Below are 14,245 nucleotides of genomic sequence, written 5' to 3' on the forward strand. Positions count from 1 at the left end.
ATGTTCACAAGCTATGGAAATCTGTGGGCTTTTTGCACAGGTTATAGTGCTACACTTAATAATTGTGACTCAGAGAAAGGCCTAGGGCCATGGTGGCGAACCTTTGGCACTCCAGATGTTATGGACTACATTTCCCATCAGCCCCTGCCAGCATGGCCAATTGACCATGCTGGAAGGGGCTGATGGGAATTGTAGTCCATAACATCTGGAGTGCCAAAGGTTCGCCACCACTGGCCTAGGGTGAAGGGTTGAGGACTATGGAATATATACTTGTGTATACATTGTACAGGTATGTCTATACAGGTATCTGCATCGGGATAGTCCAGCAAGCAGTGTTCCTGAATTACCCCTTCCTTCATTAGGGTTCTGAGCCTCGATGTGTTTGCATCAAAACAATGACACTAACTTTGCACAAGGTCATATTTGTATTGTGTGTTTTTTCACTGTGAAGGTTTCCTTCATTTAAGGAGAATATAAAATATCTAGTGCTCTGTAGGAACCATTGTCTTGCTTAGATGTCTGTGCATGTCATACTTATATCTGCGTGAATGGACTGTAAGAAGTGTGGCTAGAGATGGATATAAATCCATCTTACATTTCAGTTTTTGTCATGAGTGTCATGTGCAAAGAAAATTAGATAATGACCTTAAGTAGTTCTACAGCTGACCGTCTGCCTCTTTCAAAATGGCATGTCACCTCTGCAGTTTAAGATTAACCGGGCATCAGTATGCTGCCCATGAAACAAGCAATATGCTGTTCCCTTGTAACCATCCTGAATTATTGATTTCCCCATGGTGTGTCTTCTGCAGCAAAAGGCTGAACAACTGTTTCAGCAACATAGGTTTTCTAATGCTCACATTTGAACCTTCCTGTGGGTCTAATAATCTTTTCCTGTCTGCAAGCAATCTCTTCTCATGCAGAGGTCTTTTGCATGCTTGTGCCTCTTCCTCTAGAGAAAGGAGTGCATTCCTCAGATACTCTCCTCTTTTTCATTTGGGAATTGAATTGCTAGCTATGTGTTCATTTCTGTATTTATTTATTTGCGTGTCTGTATATTCCTAACAGATCTTGAAAATTTCAAAACCAGGACAAGAAGCACAGTTTCAGTCCGGCAAGGGCAGGGAATGGTGCTGCTGTGCGGACCACCGCCACACTCTGGAGGTGAGTAATATAAAGGACGTCAGTTCCAGAAGCTAAACTTCCCACCTTTTGAAAAAAAAGCAACAAACAAATTCATCAGACCTACATGATAATGAAGTATACAGAAAAATACTATTGAGATTACTGCAGTTTATATATAACTCACAGGACCTGAATCATGCCTAACAACAGATGCCTAGCCTGCCACATTCAATCATCCCACCCTGATTAAATCAATTCCCTCCGTCCATCATAAATGTAAATGTTTGACTTTATTGAGGATACTCTGTAATAACATCTTGCCCAGCTCTCTGGACTAATAAGTAACATTTGGCATCATCTGCCTCAAGGTAATAAGGTAAAACAGGAACAAATATTTGTTCCTATGACTAATCACGCAACTGCTTAATTCTGATCAAAACTCAGCTTATTATAAGGTTGTCTACTCCAGGTTGGTAGAGTCTGGGAAGGCGGGATTTGGGCTGGGGTGGGGGTGGGGGGCTCCAGAAGGGTATTATGTCACAGAGTTCCACATTTTCCAGGGGAATTGATATTTACACTTTGGGGATCGGTTGCAATTCCAGAAGATTTCTAGGCTCCCCAGAAGGATGGCAGTCCTACTAATTATATATAGTAGAGGTGACAATACCACCAGATTTGACTGGATCAGATGATGCATACTTCAAGCACTGGTTCTCCATTGCATCCACATGGCCTTTCAAGTACAACTTTCATGTCCCAGATTCAATCAATAAGGACACAGAAAAGGCTAATGGACGGCCATGGGCTCAAATGCCTTTCAAGAGTACTAGAAAGATTTACAGTTTGAGCTGTCATTCTGCAATTAAGACTTAATATATGTGCAATTTATGTTCTAGTTAAAAATACTGTTTACACCGATATTTTTCTGTCCTTTAAACTGTTGTTATCTTCTCTAGTATGATGATTTAGACAGATCTGTAATTGAGCAATGTTAAGCCTTAGAAGAACATAAAAATGTTCTTCTAATTGGGGTGCTGTGTGGTTTCCGGGCTGTATGGCCGTGTTCTAGCAGCGTTCTCTCCTGACGTTTCCTTCATTCTGTGGCTGGTTCTTCTAATTGTTGTGTTTCTAATATTCTTTCTTTTATTTTTTTTTCATATATGTACAAGACTGCTTTCTTGAATGAAGATCTATTTATGTTTTACTTTCAGGATGTTGAGCTATTCCTGCCTCTTTAATCCATAAGAAAAGATATTCTATTATTAACAGGAGTAACCTTTTAGGGTTCACATACCAAAATCATAGCAAGTCCCTCTAGGTTGTAAGTAAACTATTTAAATAAAAGGATTTCCCGGGGAACCAGTTTCTGTGCAGTGTGAAATGATTCATTGTCCTCCGGAGATATGGGATCTCTGTCAAAACCTGCTCTATAACAGGAGTCAGCTTCATTGATGCTGCTGCTGCTCAGAAAACGAAGTTAACAAGAAAGTTGCATTAGCAACAGTCACAAAGTCAATGCTTGCTTGGTGGCAGATGGCAGAATCAGTAGACAAACAAAATGATGAAGTTCCAATGAGACTTTTTGACAACAACAATTATAGCTCAGAGCATAACGGAATATTGTTCTCTGTGTTTGTCTAAAAGGTGATGGCAAATTCTGTCATTATGTTAAAGCGTAGTTCTGAAAAATGTACACCAGTATCACAAAAGCATCTAATGGACATTTTATTATAAGTAGCGTGAGAGCATTTCAGCAGCATCTGCTGCTTTAAATCACTCCATTGGAGGTTGTGACCAATGCAGAAAATTTAGATTTAAAACAGTTCATGACCCATATCCTAGACCAGAATAGGACATGAAAAAAAATCTGCCCTTGGAATGTCCAACTTCAAACAAAAACAAATTGATTCCAAAAGCTCTGTGCCTGCTTGAAGCAGAGTTAATGTAGGAGGAGGTATTAATTTCATCCATTATATTTTTCCAATCTGAATTCCATCCTTAAAGCACCATCTTGTGAGGTAAAGTAGAACAGGGGGCATTTAATGTCACTCCTTCAATTAAATTTGAAGCCTATATATATACTAATAGGCCTTCTGTGGTTTGGTCTACTTTCCTATCTTTATGTGGTACTATTTCTAATGATCATGTGACAGATACTAAGTATAGCTAACACTAGTTGGTTTATTCCTACTGATTTTCATGGGCTTAGTCTGAAGTAACTCTGCATGGGATTGTACTGTTAATTATATGAACTTCTGCTGGTTAAAGGTATCTAACAATCAAGTGCTGAAAATATAATTAATAATCCTTATAATTTTTCAACCTGTTTGTTATTAGGCTCCATTGTAAGACTGATGACATCCAACTCACTCTGTTGAGACATCAGTAGAGAAGTGTATTAGATAATTTCCATTGTTCTAGTGCATTATGATTAACAACCAATCATTTTGCCAGCATTCAGTTAAAGCCTGTAGCATTTCACAAATAACTGTTCACCTACTTGCATTATACCTTATATTAATAGCTATAATTATGTTAAGAGTTTCTTCTGGTAATGTAAAGAATTTCTCTCTCATACCAATGCTGTTTATCAGGTAATGATTGCACTGCTTGAGGGTACAATTTTCAACTAAGACTTGCAGGTGGAGGGGTGGTACTTAAATTAATTTCAGCAAATGATTAATGGGCATAGAAATGCTATATGCCAACTGGCCTTTGAATCAGATGCTCAGTTGTGCACCTTTCCCCACCTTTGGAACTCACCACACAACAGTTCAGAGAAGCGCCACAATTTCCAAGGGCAGGCAAAGTGTGGGGGTTTTTTCCGCCCTGACTGTGCAGGGAATGTGGAACAGAGTGGTATGTGTTGTGCTTCCTTCACCTTTTCTGCTTCTCCTTGCTTCTCCCTACTTCTGCCAGCAGTTCTAGAAAGCAATAGATCAAAGAAACAGTCTTTTAAAAAATGCATAAGCAGGCAACAAGCAAGCACCAAAACCTGGAAGCATTCTCCTCAGGTGGCAGGCAAAATGGTAGCTATGTTCTGGGGAAGCAGCGGGGCTCCTCCTTGCATGTAAATGAGGAAACACGGGGGTATCCCACTGCGAAGCACAAAGGGCCCAAAGGGCATTGGACCTTGGTTTCCACAGTCCGCACACTTGTATTTGTCTAAAAGGTGATGTGAAATTAAAATCTCTTGGCCACCAGAGCCATCTCCTGTATCTTTAAAGTTGGGAGAGCCCTGAGATGAGTATCCTTTTTTCACTTCCTGGATGAGACTGGGTCAAACCCTGATCGGAGCCAAGGTCCAGAGGGTGAAGCAAAGGGTGGTATATAAGGGCCAGGGAGGAAAAACCAGACCAGGGAGGGAAAAAAGAGTGGAATACACATTTCTAGAAAGAGAGAGCAAGGCATGTTCACTTGGAGAGAACCAGGATACCTGAACACCCTCCCCTTCCCATTCTGGGACCATCAAGGATGGCAGATGGTGGGTGAACCAGAACAGCAAAGAGAAGCCTCACACTTGGTTTTGTACATTATTATGTATTTTTAAATTCTAAACTAGGTTGGTATTTCAATTCTGTTGTACATATGTAATTAACTTGCTCTGCATTTACATCATCACTTTTGAATTCAAGTGTTAATGGATGTCCTGAGAGGTTTCTAAGAAATACAGAAATTATTGAACCCACTAGCAAGTAATTAGAATTTTGTATATAGAACGCTTGAGCAAGCATTTATATGGTATTTTTGTATGAGGACAGCACACTAGGGAATTCAGAAGAGATTCAAAGAGTTCTGTTATTTAAATATATAGTTTTATGCTCAGTTTCGATGCCACATTTATAAACACTAACATTGTCTGTTACCACATATTCTTAGACACATATGTACCCTATAGAAGGTGCCTGTGAATATGGCCCATAGTCACAGCCAAACTCCACCAAAATAAGGGAACTACCCTCCTCCCACTACACCTTACTCTTTGCCTAGGTTGCTGCTGGCTTAGGTTTTAATTCTGGCCAAAGCATTCATTTCCAATTTTACCAAAATTATTCACATACTAGCTGAATATGAGTGAAGGATCGGAAATAATGAACCCTTGGGAGGGATAATACAAATATCTGGGCATGTCAATTAGCAGCAAGTTACTCTGCTCTCTGTGTGCTAAGTGCTGTCGAGTTGCTTCTAATTCATGCCAATCCTATGAATCAGTGTAGTCCAAAACATCCTATTGTGCAAGATCTTGTTCAGGTCTTGCAAACTGAGGATTGTGGCTTCCTTTATAAAACTGATCCATCTCATGTTGGGTCTTCCTCTTTTCCTTCTGCCTTCTACTTTTCCTAGTATTGTTGTCTTCTCCAGTAGCATTTGTTTTCTCATTATGTTTTTTTAAAAAAATTATTGTATAGTTTGAAATAATCATTCTATTTATGCCTTTCCGATATAATTTCCAAACAATGCATTTTCCCTTTTTTCCCACCCTCCCCCAAATATTCTGTTTACTTTTCTTCAACCAAACAGCAAGAAGTCCATTCGTTGTTGTCTCCTCATCCATATGTCTTCTTTGACTCCCGTCTTCTTCATCCAGTTCTCATAACTTGTCCATATCTTCATTATTTTGTTCTGTTTTTCTTGCCATGTTTTATTCTTTGATAATATTTCAAAAATGTCTAATGTCACTTGTTCCCATATATATTCCAGCCATTTCTGAATCGTCCATTTTTTCTCATCTTTTCATCCAAATGCTATCACTGCATGTATTGCTCTAATCAACATTTTGTACATATTTCTATTATTTCCATAAATAATAGATCATTTCTTAATTCCACTTTATTTTTCACCAATTTCTCTATCCAACAGTTCTTGCTGTTGTTCTTGTATTAAGTGTTGCAGGAGGAAATATCAGGGGTGAATTTATTCAAAGTGATGACTTGTTAACACAAGAAAGGCAGTTCCTCATTTTTCCCCCAACACTTCATGGTGACTAAGATGCAAGCATATCTTCTTTAGAAGGAATAAAATCCTCTACATTCCTGTTATCTTACTGTATAGGGAGTTAATTGGCATCCTTTTCATAAAATTCCAGTAATATGAATTATATTAGAACTGATATGCTGCTTGAAAAAATCTACCGGTTAAGAAATGGAGCCATGCCAATTTATTCTCACTTGTTATATCTGTTAAACAAAAAGATTTTTGGTGATAAATCTTGTGCATAACCTTGTAAAATTCAACATCCTATAAAGTAAAACCTTGATAGTATAGGATTCCACCTTTTTATGCAGTGAAAATGAAGTATGTATACAAGCATACATACATACTCCATTTGTTTACATACACATCAGACATATAGGCAGTGTTGAGACAATAGGACACAAATCAGATGGGGGAACATTTGAGAATGGAAAATAGCATTCATAGAATGTGTTAAATTTGGGAACTCCTGCTGTTTGCTCTGCTGGTTGTAGTTTTTTTTAGTGGGAAGCGGTTGTTTTGTTTTTTAATACCTTACCTTGTTGAAAACAAATATAATTACTAAGGTGGCTCAACATTTAGATGTTTAGATTTCTTTTTCTATTTTTATTTGTTTCCTTATTCTGCCAAGGGTTGCATATTTGAAGCTGAGAGTGAGCAGAACTGCTGTTATAGTGTTTCATATATTAAAAGACATGATATCTTTCTTTGGATGTATGCGTGTCTGTCAGGAAGCAAGCCCCATATTACGTGAACAAAGCCCAAATTACATATGGAAAACCTACTGTAACACAATACTCACTGGGAGCAACAGTATTTATTTATTAATTATTAAAATGGATTTTAAAATATTAATATGTCTGACTTTCTCCCAACAAAGTCAGGATCTAAGGCGCCACCCTTCTTCCAAGGAACTCAGATTATGTTTTGTCCTCTCAACCACACCATTCATGTCAGTAGAATTGTGACTCTCAAGGAACTCCTGAAAGTACCCCTGGTCTCCTGGCAATAGAGATCAGTTCTCCTTGAGAAAATAGCTGCTTTGGAAGGTGAATTCTGTGGTATCATATCCCACTGTGGTCCTTTGCCTCCCCAAACCTTGTCCTGTGCAGATTCCAACCCACAAATCTCCAGGAATTTTCCAACCCAGATTTGGAAATCCTGCCTGTCAAGCAAGCTTGGCTATGAATAAAGACTTAGCCAAGGCCATCTCATAAGTGTCATAGCTGATAAGACATCTCAGATAAAACATGTTGTCATAAAAAGGAGATAAATTTGAACCCCAGAGATGACCCCATCAATAATTGCAAGCAGGAAACAGAGCTTTATAAAATGAACCATTGTAAGCATGTGGTAAAACTTTCTTGGATTTCATTGTGGACTCCTGCTCTCTGTGACACAATAGATTCATTTTCAGCGAGGATTGAGCTGGCTCTCTTCAGTTGTTTTTCTAAGATCTATGACAGAGTACTTTGTACAGCAGTTACTGGCGTTAAACTGTTCTGCTCCATTTGAAAAATACCGTAATAATAATAAAACAAGCCTCTACTTCTTATAAAAACGCTATCTAATGCTAAATGAGCCAAATGATTAGCAAGTATTTTCAGCATCCAAAAGTGGGGTGAATGGATTTCATACGGAATAAGTGGGTTTTCTTTTCAAAAATTCATTTAAAACAAAATACTAAATGGAACATGTTGTTAAACCTGTTGTTGTTCTAGAGAGTTTTGTCTTTAAAAGCGGAGGGAGAAAACACCACCCATTTCCTGTGCTGTATTTTCAGTAGTTCATCAATGTTTCTCAGGTCACTTCATCAGGTGCTATATTGTGTTAAGTAGAAAAACGATATAACATTATAGAATCATTAAATACTGGGTAAGCCCTCAAACTTAAAAAGAATAATATTTATAATCATGCATGATTATGATTTTTTTACCTCTTCTGTGAAACAGAATAACGTTTGCCATTATACAACCCTAATTCACAATTTCAGTCCTGTGTCCCTTTTCACATGAAGGCATTGGAATATTTTGACGATGATCGTATTACAAGAAACATGAGTATAGAATAGTAGACTTGCATGATCAGTTATAATGATAATCTCGAAGTTTCATTTCTTGTATTTCATTATAAGGTCCCCTCGTTAAAAAGACACCCCTCCGAAGGAAAAAAAAATCAGCTTCTTCTACCTACAAATGGAGACATTATCTTCCCCATCCTCTCAAAACAAAATAAAAATGTCATGTGTGGAGTTTATTTACAAGGATTGAGTGAAAGTGAGCTCAAAATGTTTCCTCTACGTTTGGCTAAACAGGAAGCAGCCACGAAAACTGCTTGAGCTAGCACAAATCAGACAGCCTAAAGCATTACATCGAATAGCAGGTTTTCAGCTGTGTCACTGGGGCATGTGTTCACTGAAATGTCTATCAGTGGAATTGTTCCAGCTCCCTGCTTTACTGAGTAACATACCAAATAGGTAAACAAAACAGATCTAAGTGGCACCTGGCAGCCCATTCCAAAGAACACCATAGGAAAATACCTAAGTTAGGCTGGTCAGATTTGAGAACTCTAAAATTGAACTGGTTAAAAAGGACATAGTTTAAAATATTTTCTTCACATTCTGATTAATTCAAAAGCATTAAAACAATAAATACAAATAAACAGAAAGCCGAAGAAAGGAACAGAAATCAGATTTCATCCCTAATTTCAGACTGTGAACAGAGGCCGTCTTCTTCACAGTTGCCACTAAGTTCTCATCAGAGTAGTGAGTGGTGGATCCATCCATTAATACAGTAGTGAGACTATGATCTGGGCAGATCATTAACAAAAGTGCTACATGCTGTACTCTGTTCCTTATAAAGATGATAGTCGATTGTATATTCCTCCACCACAGGAACAAAGCATGCCAGATCTTCTTTGTTGTATAATGCTTCGCCTGGGTCCTAGTGCCTACCTAGCCTTGCTCCTGTTTGAAAGTTAAAATACATTTGGGCATAAAATGCTCTTCCATCAAATTACCATGTTCAATATTGCACAAAATAATGGTTTTGTCAAAGGCAGTGTGTAAAAATGATTAATTCTAATATTAATTCAGAACTATATTCTAATGCAGAAGCATACAACTTTCTCAACCACTGCATGTCAACTGACCAAACTATCACCTTTATGTGAAACAGAGTATGAAAACATCTCCTTCGGGTGTTTTTTTTAATGTTCATGTAGAGCAAGATGTCCTAGCAGTAGTTCCCTTTTCGGGTTCAAAAAGTTGAGGAGGGGTGAAGTTGAGCCGATGGAAGAAGCTCAGTGCTTGATGGAACAGTTATTCCTGGAAGAGTGTTGTCAGTTTAGATTTGAAAGAAGCTCATGAGAACAGTTTTGGACAAAAAAGAGGAATTGTTTCATCGTGTTGTTGATAGGAACTTTGTTGGGAGGAACTTTGGAGTGGGGTTGGGAGGCGGGCTGGATTGGCTGTGTTTCAACCGTGAGTGCTGCCTATTAGATACTTGGTGAACCTTCTCTGCAGGAAATGTGGAGGGCAAAAAGGCATTAAGCAACTTGCCTCTTGGTTGGCTGGCCAGCACATGGGAATTCTCCATCCTCTGGAAGTGTTTCCAGACCATGGAGGAATAAGAGCACCTACTATAATTAGCAGTTGTGGGCACCACAGCCACCTCCTATGTAGAGTTAGGGTCATACACACTGTGTCTGTGGGGGTAGGGGACAACAGAAAATGTCTGAGGCAGAAGGGGTTGAAATGGCAGTACTTCTGTCTCTTCCTGTTGCTCCACCTCCAGCGTCGTCTCTTCCATCTCCCTGCTGCTGAGTCACTAGAGAGCTGTGTTTTCATTTTTTGTTGTTGCTTTCTTGTGGCAGATCCACTATCAAAATAATGTCTATATCTGTCTATTGCCAGTGTCTGGTGAAAGTTGCCTGCAGTAAAATTGGTTGGACCTGGTTGGACCATTTGCAGACCTTGGCACAACATTTACATAGAATGTATGTGAAAAGATTTCTTGAGGGATGCAAAAAAAAAAAAACCAGGAGGGAGCTTTACAAGTCTGTAAATGGAAGGCCAGTGGTAAATTAAATCCCTTGCGCTTAAACTCAAGCAACATTTTAATTTTGCTGGCTTTTGTGTCCAGTAGTGGTTCGGGGCCTTTGTAAATTGAAGTTTGGGAACTGCTTCATTCTTCAGTTGCCTGAAATGAGAATATAATTTGGTTGTCTTTGCATCTTTGAGCAAGCTCTTTCAGAAGAGCTGCTTACTGCGTAAGAGTCAGTGCCGCTTGATTTCTGCAGTTATGAGTGGTATGCCATGCTACCGGCGTATTCTTCTGTATAATTTTTTTCTGACTTTGCAAACATATATATGAAAACATTATGGTATGCTAACCTTGCCTATATGTAATGTATATATTATTCTTGTCAATTGTTACCTGTTAATCACTCAGGATTGGTGACTCGTCACACAGACTAATGATCTCCATCTGACTGCTCAGCCTGCTTGCAATTCTGCCTTGAACACATCTGTCACCCGGGCTTTCTCTAGGGATCTGTGCAGAAGTTTGAAACTCTGACACATGTGCATTAACTACCAAGAGACTTCCCCCACCCATTAGCAACTGACTAAATCTTTGAAAACTGCAAGTTTCCTAGCAAACATCCACTGTTTTAACTTTTAGATTCCAGTTGGGCTGCCACATGATAGACAGCCCGGGGAAAGATATCTGGCATCTGTAACTCATGCAGCATTTGTGGAAACAGAATTTTAATAGTATTTTCATTCTGCAGAATCCCTGGGAATATTGAAAGGAGACAGAATATCTTATTAGTTAAGTACGTTGCTCTTTTGATGGACCATTCATGGCATGCAAATGAAATGTTGTTAGGCAAATGATTGTAGAATGTGTGTTTCTGTGTGTTGCTGTTCTTGGAAATGTACACAGTCCTAACCCCTTGCAAAGATGGCCTTAAAGGGAAATTAGACTAAGTATGGCATTTTAACCAGAGGCCGTGATCCTTCCCAAGTCCCATGGCTATTTGAGAAAACAAATATGAGTATGATGTCCCTTATACCACTCATCACTATGCCATAAACAGTTACATAATGAGGACATTGTACATTAAGCATTATACATCCCTACATTATACATCCTGAATGAGTGGGCCTACGGCAGAGTCCAGCAGCCAGACACAAATCTGCTGCAAGCAGAAAGCAGGAGCTATAACTGCATGCAGACATGACTCCACATGATTGAAGCAATAAGGCAAGTCAAATACTTGTAATACACGTGTATTTTACCCATTTAATTTATATAATTTACAGGACTTTGGTTTGATTTTGCACTTGAAGAACACTGATACACCTCATTAACTAACACAAGACCAGGTGGAGCATCCATGATGCAAAATTCTTAAGCAGAAGTAACAGCTAACAAAGCCAGTGTCTTGAGTGTTTTCTCATCATCGCTAAACAGTTGCTGATCTCTAAACATTCAGAATTAAGAGACAGGAATTGCAGAGTGATAGCATATCCCCTAGATTAAAGCCCCAGTACTTCGCTTAGTTCTGTGCCACAGTTATATGTTCAAAAACTACAAAAAGAGAATACATACTGTGTTGTGTTCCATGTTCTCCCAATAATCAGACATGGTTAAAACTGGAATAGATTTATTGATTTGAATTCCACCTAAAAAAATCATTGCCAAGACTAAAACATTCCTGCCAAGCCATCCCTATAAAACTACTGCATCCTCTTCCCCCAATACCTTGGTACCAAGTAACAGCTCGCCCTTTATCACCCCAATCCATTACCTGCTTGCTGTTCTCCCAAGGCCATTGCTGAGTTAATCAGCCAGCTTCACCCAGCCTAGGAAAGGCATGTCATTGAACCAGCACACTTCTACAAAACAATACTCTGCCCCAAACTCCAAGCAGGAGTAATAGCCAAATAAGAACAGCCAGGTGTCACCTCCTCCCGTACTACCCTGAAGAAATGGCAAGGCATCAGTATGGAACCAGGTCTTGACATACTGTCTGTTCCTTTCCACATAACAATTCACTCTTCGGTTTCCTTCCATACTCTAGCAGTAATTAATAAAATAGTTCTTTTCCACAATTACCCCCACTTCTTACTATGCAAAATGTAATCATGTATCCTTCCCAGTGTTAATTTAATTTCTGCCTAGGATTCAGCTTCCCCTTCTCCTTATTTTTTCAACATTAGTGCGAAATTTTGGAAAAATACTTTTGAGAATGAGCAGAGTAGCTTCCTCTCACTGCAAAATAACTACTGCCTCCTGTCTTCCCATTTAGACTTCAGGAGCAAGTTACATCTAAGCACTAGGTTTTCAAGTATGCAGCACCGAGTTATCAACACATTATTTTCACCCACTCACAAATTGTGCTTTTTCCCCCTTCCCAGTGCAATCAGATTTCTTGATTAATTCTATTTCAGCAATTTAATTCTAGAATGTCTTAGGAATCCTTTCACCAATCTAAAAGTTACCATTCTTCAAAGGGAAGTTCCAGGATGAAACTCTGAATTAGAATTGATCAAGAAATGTAATTGAATTTCCTGAGGCTTGAACAAAGACCAGGGATTCGCCACTATTTTAGCTATTTTTCAGTTTAGTAAAACAAGGAGTATTGCATCACCACCACTTAGTGTTATTGTGGATTATCTTTGTACTTCATTAAATTTGATTTTAATGCAATTTAAATATCTTATGATTTTTGCACTTAATGACTTCTAAACTATTCTTTTTATGACATTTTTAATCTGTTCTGTGTCGTGGTCAGCCCATTTCTGGTTTGATCCTGCCTGTCTCCCACTAGGGATGTAGAATCCGTTCACTTCTCATCTCCTTCCCTCTTTATTACAGTGGTTATACTTTCTCATTCTTTGTATTTTTGCTTCCCAAGCAATGTCTTATCAGCCCATGAGAAAGTATGTTGTAGTTCTGTCAGTAGTGTGGAATACAGGTTGTTTTGACCCCGGGGGAGGCTGCATCATCTTTGACCTGTGGGACTGGAGGGATGCTATCCTTCCTTGGGAATTGGTAGGCGGGGTAATGTTATGTGATGTGGGCTTGGTGTGGAGTATAATGGAGGATGCTTTGCTGCTTATGCTTACTTCTGGCAATAGAAATCTAAATGTTTATTCCTGATATTGTTTCATAATAAAGAAATCAACTGAACATAGAGTCTTGCTATTGAACAGTCCAGAGCAGCTCAGTGCCCATCCTGCAGTAGTATGTGGTCTGGGTGACAGCCATTGCCAGTGATCCCAATGCAGACAGGGGCACCATTCCACTACCAACCAAAGAAGGGGACAAAGGACCCCTGGGATAAGGAGGGAGGAAAGCTACCCAACCAGATGTGGGAGCAGGGTCAACGGTTGTCCCTACCCCCACAAGACCTGGAGATGTGGATCGGAGCTGTTTCTCACAGCTTGAATTTTTGGAACACCATCCAACCCAGCACAAGCCTCATGGCTGCATGCTTGGTTGAGGCACCATTGGGAAGACGCATCTTGGAATGAGGCCAAACTCACAGACTTCAGAGAGTCCCACTAGTCATCTGTTATCCATCAGGAGCTCCACCATCTGGAGGCTGAATATGAGACCCCGAGAAGGGAGATGAATGAGATTCAGAGAGGATCCAGAGAGATGACCCAGCAGTTTGAAGAACTGCGAGCCCAACCCCTTGCACTGTCAAGGGTCCCCCAGCAGCCCTAGTCATGCAGGGATCCCCACAAAAGGGAAGGTGAGTGGTGCAAAGACCAGAAAGGAGACAGAGTATGACCACCGCCACCTGAGGTTGTGTCTCCATTGTCGGGGGGGAGACCATATGATTGCTTCCTATCCCTAGTCTGGGTCCTCACCCTCCATGCTGACCAGTGAGGGGATAAGAAAGAAGAAAATGCTTCCTAAGTAGACCAAGCGAAATTTCATATCTGCATCTCAACCGGGTCTGGGAACCACTACACCCAACTCTGCAGTGGAGAATGAGACCTCAGCTAAGGATCTGACAGATGAAGAGGCCAACCCCCACCCCATTGTTAGAGGGAAATGGGGCCGATCTTACTTAGATAGTGCGGGAGACCAGGTTGGAAAACATGGTGTCACATCACGGATTAGTGGACCCT

The 14,245-nt window shown here is 39.7% G+C and overlaps 1 protein-coding gene across 6 annotated transcripts in view; it reads left to right on the forward strand.

The window, feature by feature from the left end:
- LOC125428294 (contactin-4) overlaps positions 1-14,245 on the forward strand; it is a 679,975-nt gene that overhangs the window by 473,470 nt on the left and 192,260 nt on the right. For all 6 annotated transcript variants that reach the window (XM_048488126.1, XM_048488125.1, XM_048488131.1 and 3 more), the window contains one exon: positions 1,066-1,161. In XM_048488126.1, coding sequence (XP_048344083.1) covers positions 1,066-1,161 — 96 coding nt within the window. The remainder of the gene's footprint in view (positions 1-1,065; positions 1,162-14,245) is intronic.

The sequence above is a fragment of the Sphaerodactylus townsendi genome, linkage group LG03, assembly GCF_021028975.2.
Source record: "Sphaerodactylus townsendi isolate TG3544 linkage group LG03, MPM_Stown_v2.3, whole genome shotgun sequence".
Classification (NCBI taxonomy): Eukaryota; Metazoa; Chordata; class Lepidosauria; order Squamata; family Sphaerodactylidae; genus Sphaerodactylus; species Sphaerodactylus townsendi.